This window comes from Ochlerotatus camptorhynchus, unplaced genomic scaffold (genome assembly GCF_037179485.1).
Source record: "Ochlerotatus camptorhynchus isolate MF236.1 unplaced genomic scaffold, CSIRO-AGI_Acam_v1.1 ptg000457l, whole genome shotgun sequence".
Classification (NCBI taxonomy): domain Eukaryota; kingdom Metazoa; phylum Arthropoda; class Insecta; order Diptera; family Culicidae; genus Ochlerotatus; species Ochlerotatus camptorhynchus.
Window position 1 is genome coordinate 2,100,982 of NW_027040943.1, and position 24,588 is coordinate 2,125,569.

Consider the following 24,588-nt stretch of genomic DNA (forward strand, 5'->3'; position numbering starts at 1 on the left):
AATATTGTAAATTCAACAAAATATATTTTTAATTGCGTTTTTGACAGATTTTGAAAACAACAATATTTTATGTCCGAACAATAAAGATTTATTGTTGAATTCAATAAAAAAAGTTATTAGCCGGGGAATGATAATTTTTGTTGTTGTTTTTAATACATAATATCATTGAAATTAAAAAACTTTTTTCTGCGTGAATAAATAAAAAAGTAAAGATTTTTACAGCACCAGTCGTACAAAGTTTTGAATAAATACGACGAGTGCTGAATAAATCGAATTTTATAACTAATTGCATACACAATTCTTAACACTCAAAAGAGTGTCCAAAAGTAGAACTTTTCCGCACTGGATGATGGAAAGTAGTACTTTTTGACACTGTTATTTTAGTTATGAAAAGTAGGACATTATGTTATTCAAAACAGTGTCAGAAAGTGACACTTTTCAGTAATGATTCTTTTCGGCACGCTTTTGAGTGCGGGAAAGCAACTTTTGCGCACGTCTATTTTAGTTAGGAAAAGTAGGCTGTTAAGTTACTCTACCACGTGATGCAAAAATAGGTATTATGATGCGGAATTGAGACAAAATATTTTCTATTGTGACTTTTAAATTTTCAATTGCTATTTTACACTTTCCATTTTCAATAGTTTATTGCCCTTGAGTATGCAGCATTATTTTACATCAAACTATAGGAGTTTTCCCATATTTTAGTGATCGTTTATTAGGCTACCAAAAGAAATTATCAACAATATGCATAGATTGTAAACATTTTCAATAATTATTCGTTTTAAATAATCGCTTGAATCCAATTGATACTTTGAGGGTAAAATGAACAATTCACGATGGGGGTAAAATGAACAGTGTTCATTTTATTTCCAGCATCACAGGTTCATCAGGGATGCTAATTTTACTCCCAGTAGATGTTTAAATTACTGCCACTGTACGTTCATTTTGGCCCCATTTCATGTTCATTGTATGCATAAAATCAGCATTTTATTTGGAGTTGAGGAAAATACAATAATTATAATGAAAACACGTTATTTTGGATATATTGCTACAGTCTACTGTTTAGCAAATGAATGGAAGCTTTACTCTATTTGAAATATCCAACATGTTATTGGGTTATAAAAGATAAATCGGTTGAATTGCTTAGGGTTTTTATTTTTAGGGTATTTCTTGTACCCCTACACAGTTGAAAAAAGTAGTGTAAATTTCCGTTGCTATGATGCACATAAATGGAGCGTCATATATCATACAAGTTTACATTATAGATCGTGTAAATTTATGAGACATGTCATGCAATATTACATATATTGTATGTAACTGTCCACCTTTGTTTGCCACATTTCTTGCAAGCTGCTAGGTTACATGAAAAATAAGTTTACATCCATCAATGTTTGCATACAAAGTAGTTCACATCACCAGTAAAATTCAGAATTTTTTTCTGTGTATGAAAAATCGACTTTTATCAAAAATATCTTCAGGGCTACCTTTATTTGTTACATCCTTGGCTATCGTTTGGATGGTGCTTCCTCAGGTTTCCAGATAATGTGTATTTTGCACAACCTTGATTATTTCCCACTAAAAGGCCATTTGTTCATTTCGTCTCTGTTCTCCTGGATGCTTGGAACGGTTTTATTATTTTTTAAATGGAAAATTAAAAGCTTTCATGATATAAAAACTGTTAACTGTACCTTATTTTTTTTTTCTTGATTTGTTTTACGTGCTGAGCACCAATGCTACTGACACTAGGGAGGCAGCTCCTTCACCTGGACCCTACCTATCGACCCATCAAACTCATGAACTGGGGACCAACGCTTTACTTCCCTTCCGAAGGAAGGCATGATCAGAGATGTTATGCCTCAGAACATCCCGGCGGCGCCGACTGGGATTGAACCCATGCCTGCTGGGGCGAGAGGTAATCTCGCTTACCACTACACCACCGGTGCCACTCAACTGTACCTTAAGCTATGATAACCTCATTGATGATAATGAATGTGCTACTATTTGGTAAACCCAAAATGCAGTCAACGTCAAAATTTGATGGGTATTTGGGCCGAATAATCGGTACAGCTATAAATTTTATTGTATTGAGAGTTATTCACAAATACCATTGAAACAAATATATTGAAATGTATAAATATAAAGAAGCTAATAATAATATATACATTTTAGAATCCAATTGCTAAGTTTTTGCATTTGCACCAGTAATATTTTAGATTTCGTAATATTTCGTGAGGGAATGCAATTTTTTTTAGTTATCCGAAAGAATCATGCAATAGAAGAATTCTTTTTCTTATTTACCAATAGAAACTCAAAAGTCAATCCAGAGACGAAAAACCACATTTTTTCATTAAGTTAAAAAAAACCTCTAGATAGTAAAATAAACAAAGGACTTTGATTACTAGTTGTAGAATGTTTAATGAAGCTGTAACATTAAATTATATCACAAGAAATCTTTTTTATACTTCTTAAGCACTCCTCTCCAAAATTCCACCCGTTGCTCACATGGATTGTAAACCATTTTCGTCTCAACGTCGATGTTCAAGCAATCTAGCTGAAAAATATCCATATCACCATCACAGGTCTTAACTGGTAGCCATTCGCATTCCTTAGAATCGCCTAAGACGGGTTCCCCATATTTTGCAAAGCTCGTCCACAGCTGTATGAATGTATTTTTTACTTTCTGCTCGTCTGAATGTTTTGAGAGTTGAGAAATGAACCCAGGTCTGAAAAGTTTGGAATCGTGTTAATTCAAATTCTATTGATTTAAATATTCAATTACTTACTTGAAAATATAGAATGCATCATCACCATGCCATGTTCCTCCAATGCCTTTCATTCCAAGAACACGGTCCATGATTCCATACCGGCCAGCGAAGGTAAAACGATAATTATAGTGCCTCACCCTGGGTTGATACTTTGAAATCCATTCCGTGGCAACCATTTGATGGGCTGCAAAATCCACGTCTGTCATCAAGTCACTAAGCTCCCGCAAACTGTTGCGATCGATGCTTTTATCTCCAAAATAGAATTTTTTAATTGCTGCAATTAAATCGTCTCGATCTGCAATATCAGCATCCCTCACCAGTGTTGAGATCAAGTAGTGTTCTGGATTGTCGTTAATATGTTTCAAACGGTTAAGCAGCAAGTACACGGACAAACCACCTTCAGTATCAGCACCTCCGGTGATCATTGGCATGTCGAACGTGTCATATCTTTTGAGAATCGTTTCAGGGGTTTCAGTGAGGACGCTGTCTTCGTTGGCTACGGGCTCTACACACGCTCGAAAGTAGAACTTGTAGGTTTCGTATTGGTCCTCTGTGCTGCCGACTTCATTTTGCAGCTTGACTAACCGATGAGCTGGGGCTCGCATCAAGACATCTGAAAACAGTATTTTTACTATTGGGTTGGCTGCAGTTTTACAAACTTGATAAACAAATTTTTATGTATTTTATTTATTATCACTATTGAAAAACTAATATTCCCGTATATCAACATTAATGATACCGTTCCATAAGTATTAATTTTTCAAAAATGATCAAATAAAATACATACCGTAATGCACCGAATACCAGATCGTTTAATTATCCGTTTAGTTAGTATTGCGTCTGCTTTACAAAATAATAAAATTTGCTATGTCGTATACCAGACGTAATATTCAATTAAACATGTTTTATATGTGTTCTAATTTTAAACGAAACTAAGAGACCAGATAAAATTACCAAGCTATTTTAAGCATGGTAGGCAAATCAGCTTTTAAAACTATCTGGACTTGTGAACTAAGTGTCCGGAATTCGATGCTTTACGGTATACATAAAACAAATACGACTTATTGTTCAAAGTGGTTCAAAAAATGAGAAATTAATGTTATTTTTTAAATTGTTTGAGCTGAAAGTCGTTGCTGTTTAATCGGTTCATAATCTTTCTCTGTTGGTTTCTGTAACATCATATCGCACTTTGGTTTTGTACATCTGTGGATATCCGTGGTTTAGTCAATTTATAGATGGTAAATGCAGTTCGGACTTCCGGATACACTGACGCGATTGGTCAAGGTGACGATGGGTCGAGTGATGTGCGTTGTTCGAGTATCGGGGACACTCTCGAGTCCCTTTGAATCTCGAAGGGGGCTACGGCAAGGTGATGGACTTTCGTGTCTGCTATTCAACATCGCGTTAGAAGGTGTGATCAGAAGAGCTGGGATAGACACGGGTGGCACGATCTTCAGGAAGTCCATCCAGTCTCTTGGCTTCGCCGATGACATCAACATCATGGCACGGAGCTTTGAGATGATGGCGAAAACGTACACACTCAGTTTTTACTGCTGGAAACCAGCAAAATTTTGCTGGATTCTGCCGAGCTGGAAGTTCAGCAATCCTTCCAGCAAAATATTGTTTGCTGGATGACCAGCAATTTGGATTGACGTCAAAGTGACAACACATTACTGAAAAATCAGCAATCTTTACTGAATGTACACTGAAGTCTTTCCACGATTTACACGGTACGTTTTTAACGATTTCTCGACAACGATACATCCTATCGACTTGATTCCAATCACATTATCCGTTTCAAGCTATTTGTAATCGAATGGCATACTTAAAAAAAAATCACAATTTTTGGTGTAAATACAGAAATTTTTAAAATATGTCTATATGGACCATATCATGCTTTAATTACGAATGGCATCAAAATCCGATTTTTTAAAAACATTTAAGCATGCGAAAAATCAAAATCTCGTAGGTTTTTTTTACACGGTTTTTTTTTACACGGACCGTATCCCCCGTGTAAAAAAAGATCTGAGTGTACATCAAAGTTGAGTACCAACCTTTTTGCTGGAATTTCAGCTAGTTTTATTTACCGATTATCTTTTCGTTTAAGAAACAAATAAATAGATTCTTGAATTTCATACACTTGATAACATCAATTTATTACACCGTTATGTTGATTAAATACCCCTTTTATCGCTGATTATGAACCATCAACGGTCATTTATAAAAGCCAGACAGGGTATACATCTGTGCTTATATTTTTAGAGATGAACCAGCCTAAGGCTGAAAGTCTCGTTAATAAAGGAAAAAAAAAATCTGTGCTTATTGAACAAGTTTATCTTGCATCTGTAAGGCATATAGGGAGTTGTTATTTTTTGATGAAACACAACGATTTTATTATTTATTCAATATTTACCTGCATTTTCTTAAATTGAATCAGAGGATTTACAAGAAAAACACCTTGCAGTATGTACTCCATGGAGATCGGAATGAAAATCGATTAACAGTTTGACAGTTCATAAAATTCACTGAGCTTCCAGCAAAATGAGCATGTTTGCTGAATGAACAGTAAAATTTGTATTTGCTGAAAACAAACCAGCAAATCATTTTGCTGGAACTCGATTTCAAAATTTGGTGTGTACATCAGACGGCTGAAGCTAGGTGGATTGGACTTGCCATCAACGTATCGAAGACAAAATACATGACAGGAAGAGGTTCTAGAGAAGAAGAATGCCGAACGATGACCCAGTGAAAATGGTTCTCGAAAGCGACCCTACAGGAACAAGAAGAAAAGGTGCGCAGCGGACAAGGTAAATCGACCAAGTAGAAGGCGCTCTGCGGACCCTTCGCAGACTACGAGGCTGGCGAAGTGTGGCCATGGATCAAGTAGAGTGAAGACGACTTCTTCGGACATCAGAGGACATCAAGGTCTTACCGTGATTGGTAAGGTACATTTTGCACATTTTGACTGCAGAGTTGTCACAACTAAAATGTATGGGGGCATTACAGGCATTTCTTCCATTAACAGCAAACAGATCCAACCGGCGAACAGATTGCGGAAATGCGAACAATGTGAATAGTGGCATCGATTGCGGAAATGCGAACATGTAAAAATCCAACATATACAAATGATATGTGTGGAACCCATGCAGTAGACTGATGCAAAATTTGAAAATTTTGTTCCACAGTTCTCAAAAGGTTCAAAATTGGGTCCTGAAACTCATTTGGTTTGGATATGACAAGTTGAAGTTATATTTATATTACTATGGGAGATCCAAAGATTATAAAAAAAATGGTTTTTGCAATATTAAAACGATGAAATCTCGTATTATACTTGATAAGATTGTTTTCCATTTTAATTCAACTACTTTTATATTACTTTTACTTTCACTAATTCACTATTCACTTTCATTATTTAATTTCACTATCACTTAAAAAAAATATATCAGAAACGTATTTCATTTACTACCGACAAACTTATTAAGTGTCTAGTCATCGAAATACGTATCTGTTATAGTTTATTTTTAAGTGATAGTGAAAGTGGATAGTTTAGGTAAATAGTGAAAGTAAATAGTGAAAGTGAATAATGCAAGTGAATAGTGCAAGTGAATAGTGCAAGTGAATAGTGAAAGTGAATAATGAAAGTGAATAGTGAAGTGAATAGTGAAAGTGAATAGTGAAAGTGAATAATGAAAGTGAATAGTATCAGAAATAACCACGCTCGGGAAGCAGGGTTATTCGCTTACTTTCCATCTATCACTTTTGATCACGAGTTAAATTTAACTAGCCAATTGGGACACAGCCTAAGTAGAGATATTCAACATATTCCATATTCCATGAGAAATTAATTGGACATATTAATTTAAGATATTTCAGATAATCCTCATCAAGTTCCTAGGTGCTTCAAATACTTGTTGGGAGAATAAACCAAATTGAATTACAATTTACACACTCAGCTATGTTTTTCTTTTTCGGTAATTTATTAACAACATAATTGGTAAACGAAGAATATTGCAGGTTTTTCGGCAATCTAAATTATCCGAACCAACCTTCGGTAAATTTCTGATGAATCTGATTATTAAATTATCGGAGCCTGTGAAAAATTACAGAACGAATTGCAAATGGGGCAAACACCGTTCTCAGTTAAAAAATAAATTTCATGCCGACAGATCAGAAAGTGGCTATGTTTATACAGGACCGTACAAAAGTATGTAATATCGTGATTTTTTTCCATCCTTCAGAAAATAATCAATGAGCTGTATCTTTTCAGAACATATAACGTAATTTCTCAAATTTCGGTTGATGGTTGACCAACTATTCAATATTTATCGCTAACTAGGCTTTCTTGAATGAGTTTACATGAAGTTTGAGAATTCTAGTAAAACGCATCTTATTTGACTGCCCTTTTGAACACTGATATTTCTTTAAATGCGATGAGCCGAATCAACTGAAATGTTGTACATTTGTATTATTGACCCAAATTTCACGAAAAAGACAAGTTATAGCAGTTTGATTTTGTTTCACCATGTAAAAAATAAGGTCAATTTATATCATAATTTTAAAATCCAAGATGGAAACTTCGGTAGCTCAACAAAGGATCAACTGCACTATAATACAGGTATCCTTGGACCGGGGATAGCAAAAAGGATGGGAGCGTGTATCAAACATCTTTTTTTTTATTATTATAGTCACTTTAACGCTCTTTGGTCATTTGTGACTTGTCCCGGGTGAGATTTGAACTCGTTACTTTGTCGTGAGAGGTATGGATGCTAACCACTACGCCAAAGTCGCCCCCGTTAAAGATTAATATTTTCACTACACATGTGCTATCCTTTAGTTGATTCAGTTCATTGTACTTCAAAAAATAATAGTTTGAAATAGGCAATCAAATAAAAAGCGTTTTACTTTAGTTTCAGTTGTATTTTAGCGTTGTCTATAACTTTCTAGAACACCTCAAAGTCGAAAAAGTTATAAAAAAAAATTTACCACTTTTAAGGGGTTGTCGACAAATAACGTAACATATCTCCAAAAGTGAGCAAGTTACGGTTTAGGTGTCTTGGACAAAGTTATTCAAAAGCATGATTCCTCGAACTTTTGTGAAGACACCAACCCTGTATATTGTAAAATTGAAAAAATAAATTTTCTAACTCACTGTAAGGGGGATTAATCCTTTAACTGAAAAGCCCAAAAGCAGCACATACATTTACTGATAAACTTCTCAGAAGACCCTTAAACCCTTAAATATCAAAATAAAGATGTTATTAATTAAGCGCACAAAAACGACGATTTCAACCACTGTGCGTCGGTAGCATTTGTGCTCAGCACGGAAAACAAGATCGACGGAAAAAAAGCAAAGGAAAAAAAAAACATTGTTAGACATTGAAAAAGCGTTTGACAATGTCTGGCATGATGGTCTGGTGATCAAGTTGCATCGATACGGTCTTCCGATCTTTCTTGTGAAGATCATACAAAATCATGTATCAGACAGGAAGTTCCAGTTCTCTCTGAATGGAATCACATCGGATGCCTTCAATATCGGTGCAGGAGTGCCCCAAAAAAAGTATCCTTGGGCTTATCTTGTTCAATCTATTCACCTCCGATATTCCGGATCGTTGCTCTATTAGCAGACGACACATGTTCCGTCTGAGAATAACAAATCGTGGGTGTGAATAATCAATTTTATTTGCTCATATTGAATCTGGCACGAATTGTGACAACACTGATAGAGGAGCATTCAAACACCAACTACCGTCAAAACATTACAAAATCGACCACCAGTGCTGCTATAAAATAAAAACATAATCTATCTGGTCCACACTGTACTTCTATACCACACATAAACAACATCAGAAATGCTTCAAACACATCACATGACAGTTACATTAATCAATTCATACAATTATTTTTATTCCGGTTGCCGTAACGTCTACGTCTTCTGTTTTTTTGACACAATGACTAAATTAGTTAGTCTCACTGATTAATTTGCTACTTACCCAGTGCATCCTTATCTGACGATAATTCACTCCCCTTCACTAAATGAGCCAATTTTCGTGATTTGGTAACTGGATCTGCTTGCAAATATGGTAGTGTAAATCCCGTACAACTCTGGCTTATCACTCGATGAAACAAATTTCTGCAATTGAACAATACATCATCTTAATTGCACTAGCCACACCATCTGGGGAAAGTTACCTTGAATTAACGGACAAATAATGTATCTGTCCAGAAATGGTTCCTGCACTGACACCGAATAAGGTAACATTGTTTGGATTTCCACCAAAACGTACGATATTCTGCTGCACCCATTGGAATGCAAGCCGCTGCGTTTGGAACAGAACTGTTATCACAAATTTAAGCATCAGTCATATAACACTATCCCACCTGATCTTTCAATCCCATGTTTCCATAAATTCCTTCACTTGGTAGGCACAAAAATCCAAGCGGTCCAAGGCGATAATTAAATGTCACAACGATGACTCCTGATTGAACTAAGTCTATTGGATCATAGATGAAGCTATCTCCTGAGCCTTCTTGAAAACCACCCCCATATAAGAAGATCATCACTGGCAGATTAGGTGCTGTGTTCATTCGATCTGGAAGCTCTGGTGAGTACACATTCAAATAGAGACCGTCCTCCGATCCCAGAACGACGTCGGTGAGGAAATTCAACTGAATGAATTCGTTTCGATGCACAGAACAATCAATCATTGCACTCTCATACTTTTGAATTGGAACAGGCGGTTGAAATCGAAGTTTTCCGATTGGTGGTTTGGCATAAGGTATACCCTTGAAGAAATGATATGCTTCTCCATTTGGTAGTCTTTCGGTTAACCCTCGAACTTTTCCAGCTGAAAGTTGTACCGTTGGTCGCCTGTATCCGAAATAGTACTTTTGCCACAAGCTTTTCAGACGGTACTTGATGAAGCAAATTAGAATCACCAAGCCAAGTTTAATTTTTGCAAGCGAATCCATTTTCAGAACTATGCGCGACTAGATCACATCACTGAATGTGTAGATCCTATCGCAGATGCTATTGACCAGCTAGAACGTATAGAAGCATGTGCTTAATTGTGCGAGAACACCGGTTAATTGTGGTAGATTGGGTTCCGGAGTTTGGAGTTTCGTTGACCAATGCAGAAAAAAAACCGGTTCACTCAGTGCGTTAGTACATGGTAAAAAAGTATCTACTTATCAGAGAAATGTATGTCACTAACGTCGTCTTTCAAAGTGGTAGACCGTGACTACTCGGCAGCGACATCTCAAATCGAAAAGGTTGGTGCTGTGTTTGTCGACGAAAATTGTTAACCTTAACCTAGTATCGTTCTATTAATGCATTTTAACTTACCTTATTTTCAATGCATGATAGTAATGTTTTACAAAATCTTCTAAAGTTTAAATTACAGCTAATAATCCTAAAAATTGTATGATGTAAAATAGGAAATATGGTTTCATACCTTTGCGCATAAAAAAATATAATAGTACCAGGACAGGGTCTATCCACAAACCACTGAGGCCCATCAAATAAAAAAATATGTAATATCGACAATCGGCCATGCAGGGAGACTACACGGGCTGGTCTAAAATCTTACACAAAATGGCCAAAATAACCACCATAACTTTTATAAAAATGACAGGAATTTTCCCATTACATTACTTTTTGAAAGCAATACGCTGCAGCACATACTTAGTGGCATTTTTATTTTTTTTTTATCTAAGTAGATCATCAGAAAGATCAGAAAGGGAACCAGTGAATTATGCCCTTAGTTAGTCCCATTTTAAAACCCAAATAACCTGTAAACCCAAATACAGTTGAGTTTACAAATCTGTAATGTCTAGCTCAATGAGTGAAAAACTATCCCGCTTCAGTGGAAATCACTCATTTATGTTTATGATTTTAATTTTTATTTACACTGAGGAACTATTTGAATCAATGTACAGTACCCGTTTTCGTTGATGTTGGACCAACATGAGTCATCGTGCCAAAAACGAACGATCATGTGGTTTTTGTTGCCAAAATCGAACATAGTATATCTGATGTGATTGATAGATTTTATTTAATATATTCCCATCTCAATTTAATAGGTACAGAAACATATATCGTGTACATTGCGGTTCATGCTAAGAAGGCAGTACTACTAACCTTATTAACGACCACCTAAAGCAAAACCAGTTTATGTTTCACGTGTGTCTCAGTGAACTGCTACTGTTGAAGCAGATACCTGGGTAGAATTGATAGAACTACATTTACCTATGAGCAACCATTGGATAAAACAAATTTAATGAGATATAAGATGCTGATCGGGCACGATAGAACCCATCTTTCACTGCGTTCTGATCGGTATAGGGGAAGATGGGGTAAGACCACCACCCTAAACAATACATTTAGTAGCTCAAAATTAGCACAATTTGCTATGCTATGCTATACATATATGTATTAGCGTTACCTATAGAAAAAAAATTATAACATTTTGTGATTTATCACATTTTTCATACTTTAACAAATAGATTTTAAATTACTCCATGCATGAAGTTAACGATTTTCATAATTGGAGATGCTTATCGTCAGATATCAGACTTAAAGTGGTCATTTTATATGGTAGATGAGGAGATGAAAGTATTGAGTTGATAGTTCCGTTAGAGTACGGCAGTGTGAAAATTGTATATAGAGAGTAGAAAGCGAGCAAAGGTCAATTTCGAGGAAGGCACGTATCGGGTTAATCATATTTAATGTTTTTTCGTCCATTTTTTGAATGTTTAAAATATTCGTTTTTTTTACAGGCGGGGTAAAAAAAACCACCAACTATTACGGGATTTCCGGCAACCACGGTATCAAATTGAGCGCAACAAGCACCAAATGATAGGTGTTATGGTTACATGGATCACAAATGGATGTCTTGGTATCGGTGAACTGGTTCCGAACGGTGAGCAGAGGTCCGGTGAGCGCAGGTCTAGAAATGATCAAAAACGTTACAAACTCATAATGTGATACATCAAATTGCATGAGAATTTGAAAATATGACAAATGAGTAATATTGAGTGTCCAGACCACTCCTGGACATATTTCGAGTACCCTCGAGGAAGTGGTCAAAATCATATTGAATCAAAACCCATCAAATCACTCGACCCAGCATACACGTCAAATCACTTGAGAATTCAAAAGCATTGTCATTGATGGATACATTATGTACGGTGCACCAAATTGGCTATACACGGATGTTCCGGATAATACTTTGGAATATAAATTATTAAGAATGGTCACATCTCGCCATAGGTGAATTAATCGTGGGTTTTATTCTTGATTACAGCAAAAAATCACTTGAATATCAATTAAATTTTGGTCTGGAAAATATCTTTTCAGTTTCAATCAAAGCACTACGTAATAAGGGATCGTCCATTAATTATGTCACACTTTTAGGGGGGAGGGGGCTTTTGGAAACTGTGACGAGCCATACAAAAAAAAAATTAGATCGATACAAAAAATGTGACAAAGGGGAGAGGGGGGTTGAAAATGGGCCAAATTTGCGTGACATGGACCATCCCTAAGAAGTGGGGCTTATTTTTAAAAATTGTTTGGGGACATGTTTTCCCATATAGACAGGGGTTATTTGGACTAATTAAGTAACATATCAAAGTTTGAGCTTATTTGGTTGAAATTTCGAGGTGGCGCAAGTGGTCTTAGTCCAAAATGTTGAACCATGTACTTTTTCAATTAAAATATATGCTTCTATATAAGTAAACACGTGAATTAAAATGAAGTACAATATTGATGCTGAATGGCATTTTTGCAACTTCGCATGACAAGGGACCATGTGATGCAATTGGTGGTAAATTGAAATGAATGGCAAGAAACGCAAGTGTGGCATCCACACACAAGTGTAATAGAGTGGTATGAATGGTCTGACCACAAAAGTAATAATTATTCAACAAAAATGTAATTTTGTTTTGTGTCACAAGATGAATGCGAACAGTGAGCTGAAGAATGGTAAAAATGATCCCAGGTACACGGAAATATCACTCTTTTGTTCAAATTGTCGAAAATAAAACATCAGTGAAACTGTTTTTGAATAACGCAGCATCCATAACATATAAAAACCAAACGTTCTTTAAATAAAAATATCTCCAACGAAAAGGTTTATGTGCAAATAATTATCATTCTAGACCCAGATGCAAACAAAAACGCAATGGTATTTCATTTTTTATAAGTTTAAAACCAATTTTCCAATTGTCTATTGATGGAAAGGTAATCTGAAGGTGTGTATATCTTGCAAAACTAAGCATTGTTGATGGAGAATCACGAATAAATTTCGAAAAGGGCATATATTCTGAAATTATTTAATTATGATGAAACCCTATTTGAGATATATCGAAATCGGTTAAACTTAGGTAGCGTGTTGATATTAGCATTATCGCTTACAATGATTTTCATAATCATATTGTGTCATCAAACTGTACTTTTTGTTGTAAATAATTAAAGTTTACAAAATGCCACAAAAGTTGCTCTTAGTAAAACTTTTTTTAGGAAAAGTTGCTCCATCCTGCAGTTGCTTTGAAAATGTTCACTTTTCTTAAAGATTAAAAAAAACTAAATTTGTTTTTAAGTCATTTGAATTTTAAGGTTCACTTTTATTTAATTTTTTGCTATCGAAAGAAAATCAGTGTGCATTTTTTTTTTCGCATAAAGCCTAATAAGTTTCTTACAACTATTCTTTAGTCATTTTTTTTCTCTTTAACCAACTGTTTCCATACTACATATTTTTTAAATAAAGTTTGTTCGAAAACACATAAGCCTTTTCAAAAAATTAGTCTTGAGTCAAAATTGTCTTCTCTCCTGCGGATAATAGGGGTAATGGATATAATGTCAGCCTAAATGTCCCTTATTTGGGCCCATACATAAATTCAGCAATCGACTAGATTTTCAATGGCGGCCAAAAATATCCATTAGTACCGTCCCAATGAAGTGTTCATCTAGATAAAATTGATAAATAGCAGATTTTTAGCGATGGGCCCAATCTTAGATCCATAGGCCAACATTAGAGCCGTTTCCCCTATTTGGTGTATCATACTGAAAATATGTGCCATGTGTTATTCAGATCGCAGATAGCCGAGTTCGGTGACCGACCGTTGTGGTGGGGAATCGGTCTTTAGCAAGTTGGTGTGCCTTTTTAAATAGGTGAAACGCAAGAAAAATATTTTATTCAGGTTTATGAAAAATATTTAACACATACTATATAAACGTCTATACGATATCAAAAATAATACGCAAAGTTACACACAAAATTCATGTAAATTTCGGTGCTTTGAGGCTGACATATACGAGCGTCAATTTTGACATAAAGTTGAGTCATAACTGACGCGAAATTCAATTCAATCAAACGTAATTTTCGTCAAGTATTGAACTTTTCAGTCTCTTTATTAGTTATTTCTAAGTATGTACAATATTGAACCAATGTTTTCAGGTGAAATAATGCAGAAAATTAATTTAATCAATATATTCTACCATCAAAGTTACCCGCATATCATATTAACGTTTTATAAGATCCAGAAATGAACAATTATTTTTTTCTAAGAAACATACTGCCAAGTGGGCCAACCCCTACTCCCAAGCACCTCCCCTTTTCCTATCCTTCGACAATGTACCCCTCTAACCTCGAGTAAGCCGCGAGTATTCGGCCCAACTCCTACTAGACATAGAATTAAGTGAATTTTGTTACAAACAAAGAACAATGAACTATCGGCTCCGTAAAGCTAACGCGATTGAGCCTTACAAATAAACGAACTAGATAAAAAAGTGGGCCAAGAACCTGTTTTGATAATATTTATAATTTTATTTTATCACATCCTACGTACTCTTTATTCTTACATACAACAAGTTCATTAAGTTATTGAGGTTTCTTTTATTTAGGAATAAGCAATTGAAGAAAGATTTACTACATTGCATAAGACTAGTAAATTGAACGGATACCACCAAACAAGATATATATTTTTTTTTCGTTTAATATTTTACAGTAATCCACGCCTGTGTGTGCGTAACAATCTTCTCCAAAACTGCATTCGCTCCGGGTATGGATCCTCTATCATTCTAGGATTGACATCAATTTCCAAACAGTCCAATTTGAACGGAGACGAACCATTGTTTATTTTTTCAACCGGTTTCCATTTGATATTCAAACGGGTGTCATGATCCGGTGTAGGTTCACCATGTTTTGCGAAATTAGTCCACATTTTGACGAAGGTCCTTCGAATAAAACATTCTTCACTTTCTTCAGGGAGTTTCGGTAAGTAAGGTGGACTGAGAATCAAATTACTATAATTATTAAAAACAAGATATGGTAATTATTTTGCACCTACCTAAAGATATAGAAAACGTCATCACCATGACAGGCACCTTTCACATGTGCCTGTTTAAAAAGCTTTTTCGTGAGACTGAATCGCCCATCGTAGGTAAATCGATAGTGATAATGAGGAACCTTTGGCTGGTACTTGGCAATCCATTCTGCATTGATGACGGAGTTCATAATGAAGTAATTGTCCGCCATAGTATCATTCAAGTGATCGCTAGCAGCTTTGTCTACTGATTTGTCACCGAAGTAGAATTCTCTTATTTCCTTTCCCAGTTCCACTCTGTCGTAGTCACCTGAAGAGCCCATGAACAGAGGAACAAACCGTTCCGGTTCAGTGCTGGCCAAGTGAAATTTTCCGTTCATTAAAAACAGAGACAGAATGCCTTCTCCACTGTTGCACCCGTCAATTATAGGCATTTCGAAGCTCGATGATGTTTTTATAATTTCCTCTGGGGTACGCGTGATGATGCTATCATCAGAGTCCAGATCTTCAATCACCGGCATGAAAGCGAAATGAACGCCCGACCGTTTCTCTTCTCTGGTAAGCACTTTGTGCTGATGCTTGATGAGGGCACTTGCAGGCGCTTTCAGTAAAGTTTCTGAGAAATACAACGAATGTCAGCAGTTACGCAGTTAAGGGGAGATGCACATATTGTGTCACGGTTGATGGGGGAGGGGGGTGTTAGATTTTGTGACATGCAATGCATTAGGTATAGGAACTACGTGAGGAATAGTGGAAAGGGTGACAATTTATTTCTCAATTTAGTGTGACATAATTAATGCATGGCCCCTAAAGTCGACGATAATAAACCTACCCAATGCTTCGTCGTCTGAGGTGCCATGATAGCCGAGCAGTTTCGCTAGTTTTCGAGCTTTCTCGTTGCCAGATGTTTGGAAAAATGTTTCAGTAGCAGGAATTCCACTTTGGCAAATTATGCGATTGAAGTATTTCCTGAAATTTCAATATGAAATGGATTAAGTTAAACATTTGAGTGTGAGCTGGTTTTTATTTTCTCACAAAACTGTTTTCAATTGCGTGCTGATTGTTTGTAAACAAAAGTCCCAAATAGGAACTAATTGTAACGGGTATGGGTTAAAAGGGATTAAGTATGGGAATGTGATGGGGCATGAGAGGAATAGATGATACAGACAGATTTAACGATATAAAGACAGAGCCATATTAAGTATGTTGTGTTTATTTTTCATGTATACACAAACATACGCATTGAATAAACTAATTTCTTATATTGGGTAATTGACGGCATCGCTAATACCCTTTCCTGTTATGTTCGAAGGGTAAAGAAAGCGCTCAATTTTGGCTAAACGGTGGTCTGCATCATAATGTATTAAATACTAAAAATGAATCATTGAGTCTTCATTTTCGAGGGATAATAGTTAAGATAATAGGAAAGGGTATTGCAGAAGCCGTCAATCACCCTACTACAAATCAACTACTTTTTAAAGAACAAATCAATGACGTATAACCTAACAGTCATTAGAATATCTATAAATAATGGTTCCCCCATGCAAAATAACACCAACATCAGGAGTAAAGAGCGACATATGATTTGATCCGTTGCGGGAAATATGACAGTTTGCTTTGATTGATTTGCTGTCACATTTCAGCATCGTATCAAATCAAAATGCATTTTAGTTTGGCTTGGTTTGGCTAGTTTGCGTGAGCGAGAGAGTAGTGTTGTCAAATTTTAATTTTGTAGCTATCGTTTATAAATGTTTATGTTTATTTATGTATGATATAAAGATACTCTATATCACGTAATAAAGGCTGTAGTGTGAACGTGGTATTAAACACATACTTAACAACCTCATCTTATAACTTACAAGTACATAATATAATTATAACATCTAATGATTTTATAATTTCAAAAAACATTTTTTATAGAAAGTGAGAGGAAGCAACACTGCTCACAAGTGACGACCGTGACTGGATCTGGAGCAAATCTGGACCGTTACTTAAATCTGGAGCTAATTATGACAACATCAGGAATGAACTAAATATTAATAATTGGCAAACAGCGTTGAAGAATAAAGGAAATGTCGAGAGTGCAACTGATGTATTCTACAATATATTATGTAATTTAAAAAGATGAAGATGTCAAGTTCATTCAAAATATCCAGTTTGGTTCAACAGGCAAAAAGCACATAAAGTTTAAAGGAGCAAAATAGTCATGAAAATATGAAAAACTATTTGAATATTTGCGATCAACTTAATTTGGCTATGAATAACGCATTTGAGGAGTATAATTGAAAAACTGAACATGAAATTAAAGCTTGTAAAAATAACTTTTTAAGTTATGTGAAGACCAAATTAAAATCTGACAATTTCCAATTCAAAATGTATTTTAACGATAGTGTATGTAATAGGCCGGAAGATATATGCAATTTGTTTTAATGTTATATCTACAAAATTATTAAAAGTCTCTCGGACTGTTGGGATCTCCAGAATATGTTAGGTATTTATGCTGTCTGATGCTCAAGAAATTTGATGAGTCTAAGCATCGAAAAATGTAACATTATTTCTTATCACCGAAAAATCGAACCACTCATGTTTGACTATGTTCTCTAAGGACGTTGTCTTGAATACGTTCAACGAATTGAATCCGTTCAACGCAAGTTTGTGAGATATATTCTTGGTTTCCTCAACTGGCATGACCCAACAAACTTGCCACCGTACGAGGAGCGTTGTCGTCTCTTGGGAATCGAACCATTAGAGATGAGAAGGACGGTCGCTCAAGCTATGTTCGCTGGAAAGCTGCTTACGGGTGACATTGGCTGTCCAACACAGCTGGCTCAGCTAAATATGTATGCCCCTGAGAGGGCACTTCGTCAATGCGGCTTTCTGATTTAGGAACCACGGCGCCGAAATTATACACAACACGAGCCAATTCGAGCAATCAGCCGGCAATTCAACAACTTCTTTTACATGTTCGACTTCAATGTATCAGCTGACGTGTTTCGTCATCAGTTACTTGGCCTTTACCGTACCGCTGACCATAACTATTTATTTTAAGTTTTATTCATTTAGACAATAATTGTCAGTTGAATTTTTCAATATACAAATAAATAAATAAACAAATAAATATTTATTTTAAGAAAATTATACAACATATTCGGAAGCAGATCGTGATCGTGAATATTTTAGGTTTCATCCTGAATTTTCTAGTGACATAAGCGTCAGTCAAGTAAATGTGCATGAAATTTTGAATGCATTAAAACATTTAGATGCACTCAAAGGTTCTGAACCCGATGAAGTTCCTCCGGTGCTTAGGAAAATATTAGCAGCTGAGCTCCATTATTTTAGTTTTTTAATATGTCATATGGAATCCGAAGACTTCCCAAAAATATGGAAAAATTCATTTCTAGTGCCTATTTTTAAGTCTGGGAAAAAAACTGACATACGTAATTATCATAGTATAGCCATTTTTTCTTGTATCCCAAGACTTTTTGATGCGGTTGTTAATGATAAATTATATATCCAAATAAAACTGAATAACTACTATGCAATACGACTTTTTAAAGATAGTTCGAAGACCACAAATTTACTCGAATTCTTTAATTATTCTCTGGAAGCAATGGATCACGGAAACCATGTAGAAGTTTGGTACAAAGACTTCAGCATTTGATCACATTGAAATACCTATGCTTCTTTTTAAATTGCAAACAATGGGAATCCAGTCCAAATTCCTCAAATGGCTAGAATGATATCTGACCAATCGCGATTAAATAGTAAGATTCATAGGAAACAAAATAACCCCTATTCATGCCCCATTAGGATTCCCACAAGCTATCGATTAAGACCTCTTCTATTCATTCTAGTTGTAAACGATGTATCCTTTATTCTTTAAAAAAAACGATTCAGCTTAAATGATAATATGAAACTTTTTTTAGAAATTAAAAATGCCGAAAACATCAACACATTCAAAACTGAAATACAGATATTCCACACTTGGTGTAACAAAAGCCTGCTGCAACTAAATGTAAAATACGTAACTCAGTTACCTTTACTAGAAAACGGAATATATCCAATATAAAAATTATTTTAGGACATCAGAATGTTGAAAAATGTGAGAAAGTTAGGGACTTAGGTATTATTTTAGACTCTAAACTTACATTCAGTGATCATTATAATACAACTATAAACAAAGCCAACAACATTCTAGGCTTCCGCTTCTGCTTTTAATTTCATGATCTGTATACGATAAAAACATTGTACATTGCTCAGGTCAATACTAGAATATTGCAGCATAGTTTGGTTTCCCTTTTCAATCATACATAAGAATAGGGTCAGTACAAAATCAATTTTTATTATATGCACTATGTACTTCCTTTAGAATCTTATAACGCTCAATTTATGCTCAGCAACATCCAAACATTAAAAGAGCGTCCATCTTTGTAAACAACATTGTTTACAAGTTGCTCGATTGCGTGAAATAAAATACAAGTTTACGCGAATGAATGTTTACATCACAATGAAAATTTGGAATTTTTATCTGTTTACCTATTGATCTTTAAATTCTCTACCAACTTTTCGTAATGATCCTACAATTGTCTTCAAGCTCTATATAATATTCAAAGTGTTTTTTTTATGTTACTTCATACACGAAGTTAGCGATTTTCAGAGTTGGTTGGAATTATTTTAATTTATTAGCTAGAGAATGATATCTAGAAGAAGGTAGGTGGATAGTTCCGTTAGAGTACGGCAGTATGAACATTCAATAGAAGTTGAAAATGAGCGAAGGGCCATTAATGTGACAGTATAAAGTCAAACGCACACCTTTTGCCTAAGTCTAGGCCTGTAGACTTGAAGACATACTTCAAGTCTCCGCGTATGGGTTAGGCAAAAGGTGTGCGTTTGACTTTATACTGTCGCATTAATGGTCCTTCGCTCATTTTTAACTTCTATTCAATTTTCATACTGCTGTACTCTAACGGAACTATCCACCTACCTTCTTTTAAAGATCATTATCCAGCTAATAAATTATCATACTAAAGCTTCATGTTAGCATTTCCAACAACTATCTATATAATAGTTATAAGAAGTCGCTCAAATTTCTCTCCATAAATCTGTATAAAATAAATTTTTGAAATCTACATGACTGGGATTTCAATAAAAATCAAAAATTTAAACAGAATATTGAAATGTCCAAGATTTAGTATCTATCTTATCCTCAGTAGCTGGCAAATTATCTAAAATCTTTAAGATTCAAGTTTTCTGAATTCTAATTTCAAAATCAATCTCTCAATTTCCAAATTTCATTCTTATGAACCATACCATTCGGATTACTTTCGGTAGGTGGTATTGTATTCTGTAACTTTGAATGTGTCCATAATCATGTAGATTAGAGTGGGTCCACATTACAACCCCATGCTCCCCACTGCTTTTTCTATGTGCACTGAGGTCAACAACGACTGCGCAAAATTTTAGAAAATGTGGTTATGATTTTCATTTAAGGGAGAATTTTAAATTCTGTATGGGCAAATGTATGGAAAATTACACGAAACTATTTATTTTCTTTTTTCAACAATTGGTCAATTTTAACCAAACCTCGGACATAGATTGTAATGCAGAACAATGTTGTCGAAGTTTGCAAATGGATTCGACTCTGCATAAAAATTTATCACCCAAGTACTTCACTACAAGCTCATAATACGCCTGTAGGTAGGTCCTGAACAATAAGCCTGTAGTAAAATAATAATAACTTTTTTATTATCAGAAGCTAAAACGATTTTCGGTCTTCCACAAAGTTGTTCTGCATAGTATTTCCAATCTAAATCCAAAGTTTTGGTTAAAATTGAGAAACTTTTGAATTTTTGGCAATCTAATGAATAGTTTCGAGTCATATTCAATACATTTTCCCATTCAAAATTTGAAATTCTCCCGCAAATCCAATACCCAATAATCAAATTCGTTCAAATTTTTCACAATTGTTAGTTACCTCAATACGCATCGAAAGAGCAGTGGGGAGCACACCCGATCAAATTCCAAAAAACTTGCCGACGACCACATTACCGACTTTTTATGCAAATCGGTAATTGAATATTACATTTCTTGGTTGGATGTATGAGCCTTGAACACTATCATCCACCTCTTAAATGTATTGACATTAGGGTGGGTCATGTTTATATGATGGGTAACAACCCTACCCGAGCAAAGTCTGAGATCAAATTGAAAACTAATTTTGATATTGTGATGTCGCTGATAATGATTACTCAGGTTGCTGTAGTTTTAACGGTTAAAATATTTAAAAAAAAATGAGAGCAACAAAATCTTCCTGTGATATCACATTGAAAACTAATTCCGCTATCAATGAAAGCAAACTGAAAACTCAATTTGGTGCACATTTTTCCTGTTGATAATAATACAAGTATTCAGTTTGATGTTCTTCTAAGGCAATGAAAACAAAACCACAGAACTTATTTTTGAAGAGCATATCTGCGGTTATACGCATAACTGTCCCATGTACAGTAAAATTTCGCTCGTTGAGCTATGTTTAGGTGGGCTACGTTTTAGTTGGGCTCCCGTTAGTTGGGCTAGCCCACCTAAATCAAAGTCAAACGTCATTTTTGACAGTGCTATTTCATTTTCGAGGGGCTCATGTATGAAAAATTTGGATAGTTGCTAAAGGATTGTGATGATAATAAAAAATCGGTGTATTCCTCAACCAATTTTTAGCTTGACAGCTCAGCCCAACTAACGAAAGTCTTTCACTAAGTGGGCTACAGTTTTAGCCCAACGAGCGAAAATTGACTGTACTATGTAGTCCTTATGGTTCGTGAGACACTTATGCGTAAATAGGCAGATATGTACAGCAAAAAGAAAACAAAATTTGTAAACTGAAATCAAATTATATAAATTAAATTACAAATTATAATAAATTTGATTTCGATTTGCTGTCATTTTGATGCTGGACTTTGCTCGGGTTATGTATCATATAGTGACTAACTAGCTGTAATTTTACTGGCTGAAAGTCTGCCTTTACGTATGTCTCGTCATCCATGACGCAGAAATGTTATTTCGTCAACATGTATGTGTACAGTTTTATCTACAGCTACCGTCGTTCGTTACGGTTTGGCACATTCTGAATTTTGAGTGTGCATAATCCAGCCAGTTTCTCGGCCTTTTGCACCAGAGCATTTGAACTTGAACAATGCATACATTAACATACGTAACATTGATCGATTCTCATTCGTTAATACTTGGGATCAATGCCGTTTCTTGTAGTGTTTGCCATATTAGATGCTAAATAATAGCATCTTCCATCGAACAGTGTGTTGAAAACAGCTATAAATGTCTTACATGGCCATTGGGATGCAAGGAGAAAATCCTTATCCATTGTTCGGCTTGATTTATTCAGATTAGATTTTGGCCACATACCCCGAACGGAAGAGTTTGGTTTTCAATTGAAAGCACCCACCAGTTATTTGTGATCTTTAACACAGTACAAAACACTTTTTTGTCATCATCTTTGCTTACGATCGTAAAATATAAAACGTGAAATGTTCTCCAAAAGCAAAAGGAAAAAAACGATGTACTTAAATATTGTTGTAGCAATAAACGTGAAAAGATTATCAAAAAGGCAAAGAAGAAGCTAAATAATATCCAAACAAACTATGTTTCAAACGCTACGGCTAAGGTCCCATCTAGAAGACACGAAGCTACTAAAAATTACTTGAACTCATTTTATAAAGCCTTATAATAAATACTTTTTTTTTATTAGAGACGATTAACTGCACTAAAACAAGCGTTAATTGAGAACTGTTACTTATCTTCAGAATTATCCACATCCATTATAGCTCACATATATCTCATAGAACTTAGAACAAACGCATACCTGGAGTTATCCGAGAGATAGTGTAAATATGCCGATATACTGCCTGCACTCTCACCAAATACTGTGACATTGTTTGGATCTCCTCTAAATTGGGTAATATTTTCGTGCACCCACTTGAAGACTAGCAGCTAAAACGATTGGTAATAAAGTTGTTGCATTAGATTTATAACAAAAGGAACTCATTACTTGATCTTTCAATCCTGCATTTCCAGCGATGCCTGCACTGGGGAAACTGAGAAAGCCCAGTGGCCCCAGGCGATAATTCATTGTAACAACTATCACACCTTCCTGCACCAAATATGTAGGGTCGTAAAAGAAGCTGCTTCCCGAACCGGCCAGAAATCCACCACCGTGAATGTATATCATGACTGGGTACTTTTTTTCTCCATTGGCGCCAAAATCTGGTGTGAAAATATTCAAATACAGGCCTCTCTCAGACCCTACAATCCGATTGGTAAACAAGTCTCGTTGGATGCAGTCTCTTCGTTCCATTGCACACTCGAGCATGGGAGTGTCGAACTTTTCAAGCGGAACTGGAGGCTTGAAGCGTAATTTCCCCATGGGAGCCATAGCGTATGGTACACCCTTGAATAAGTGGTAACGTAATCCATTGGGCAGCTTGGCAGTTACTCCGCGTAGTTTTCCTTGACGAACTGACACTACTGGACGGTCCACTGAAGGCCACAGTTGAAGAAATTTTCCCTTGATCAAATGCGAAACTGCGCCGAAAGCAATTTTTAGCACGATCAACACGAGTTCAAACATATTGACGGAATTTTAGCAACGATCAACACTCATTTTTTTTTCAATTCCACGCACGCGTAAGCAAACTCGACCTATGCAATCGAAGACATATTTTACAATGCCAGCTTGAGCATCGTCTTGCCATGTCCCGAGCAACGCTGTTTATTTGCTACGATGCGACGGACGCTGTTCGACTTTACAATAGCAACTAAGCTGTTTACAAACCTGCCTCCTCCATTACAAACAGGTATAAGATTGAAGTAAATATTTACTATCGTACCAATTGCCATATATGTGCTTACGAGTAAGTACGGTAGTTTGCGTATCGTTGTATACTGCGGAATCGTAAATGCAATTGGAAATGCAATGTGCATTAAGTCTACGGAAGATAATTGAGTAGGGGAGACTGTGGTCACATTGTCCCTTACATCTGGACTTCTTGTTATAAACAATATTTCATTAATTATTCATTTGATGAATTTGTATGTCAACGATGCCAGGTATTGACATCAGAAGTTTTGTTTGTACTATTTTAAGACAACGAAAAATTCACGAGTTTCTCTGACAAAGCTTATACTTATAATATTATAATAAAGTTTTATAAAAGTTAATAAAAGTGAAGAGCTTTGAGTGGGTTGGTTTATTTCCTTTAAATTCCGTTATAATTGCTTATCTTTTGACAGATACGCGTATTTCGTCTACTGCTTGCAGACTTCATCAGTGCCAAGTACTCAACAACACTGAAGAATACATCTTTTATCTACGAGTCAAATACTAATCAATGAACAAAAAATCAGCAAGTATCCACTGCCATGTCACAATTTACCTAACCAGGTAGGGGAATTTACGTATTCTCGTCAATCTAAGCAGCGTCCGCACTTCTATTAG

The 24,588-nt window shown here is 35.5% G+C and overlaps 2 protein-coding genes across 3 annotated transcripts; both read right to left on the reverse strand.

The window, feature by feature from the left end:
- Nucleotides 1-2,440: 2,440 nt before the first annotated feature.
- Nucleotides 2,441-9,734, reverse strand: LOC135712052 (esterase B1-like). Its single transcript, XM_065235030.1, has 5 exons — nt 9,144-9,734; nt 8,955-9,082; nt 8,756-8,895; nt 2,784-3,378; nt 2,441-2,723 (listed from the first exon to the last, which is right to left on the reverse strand). Exons 1-5 carry the CDS (start codon nt 9,732-9,734, stop codon nt 2,441-2,443), a joined length of 1,737 nt encoding a protein of 578 aa, XP_065091102.1.
- Nucleotides 9,735-14,550: 4,816 nt separating this feature from the next.
- LOC135712048 (esterase B1-like) lies at nt 14,551-23,889 on the reverse strand. Of its 2 annotated transcripts, none has more exons than XM_065235025.1 (5): nt 23,143-23,889; nt 22,957-23,084; nt 15,919-16,055; nt 15,111-15,702; nt 14,551-15,051 (listed from the first exon to the last, which is right to left on the reverse strand). In XM_065235025.1, exons 1-5 carry the CDS (start codon nt 23,719-23,721, stop codon nt 14,763-14,765), a joined length of 1,725 nt encoding a protein of 574 aa, XP_065091097.1. In that variant the 5' UTR covers nt 23,722-23,889; the 3' UTR covers nt 14,551-14,762. The 2 variants fall into 2 exon arrangements, with proteins under 2 accessions (XP_065091097.1, XP_065091098.1); XM_065235026.1 differs by having other exon boundaries at nt 22,957-23,077; nt 23,136-23,889.
- Nucleotides 23,890-24,588: the final 699 nt, after the last annotated feature.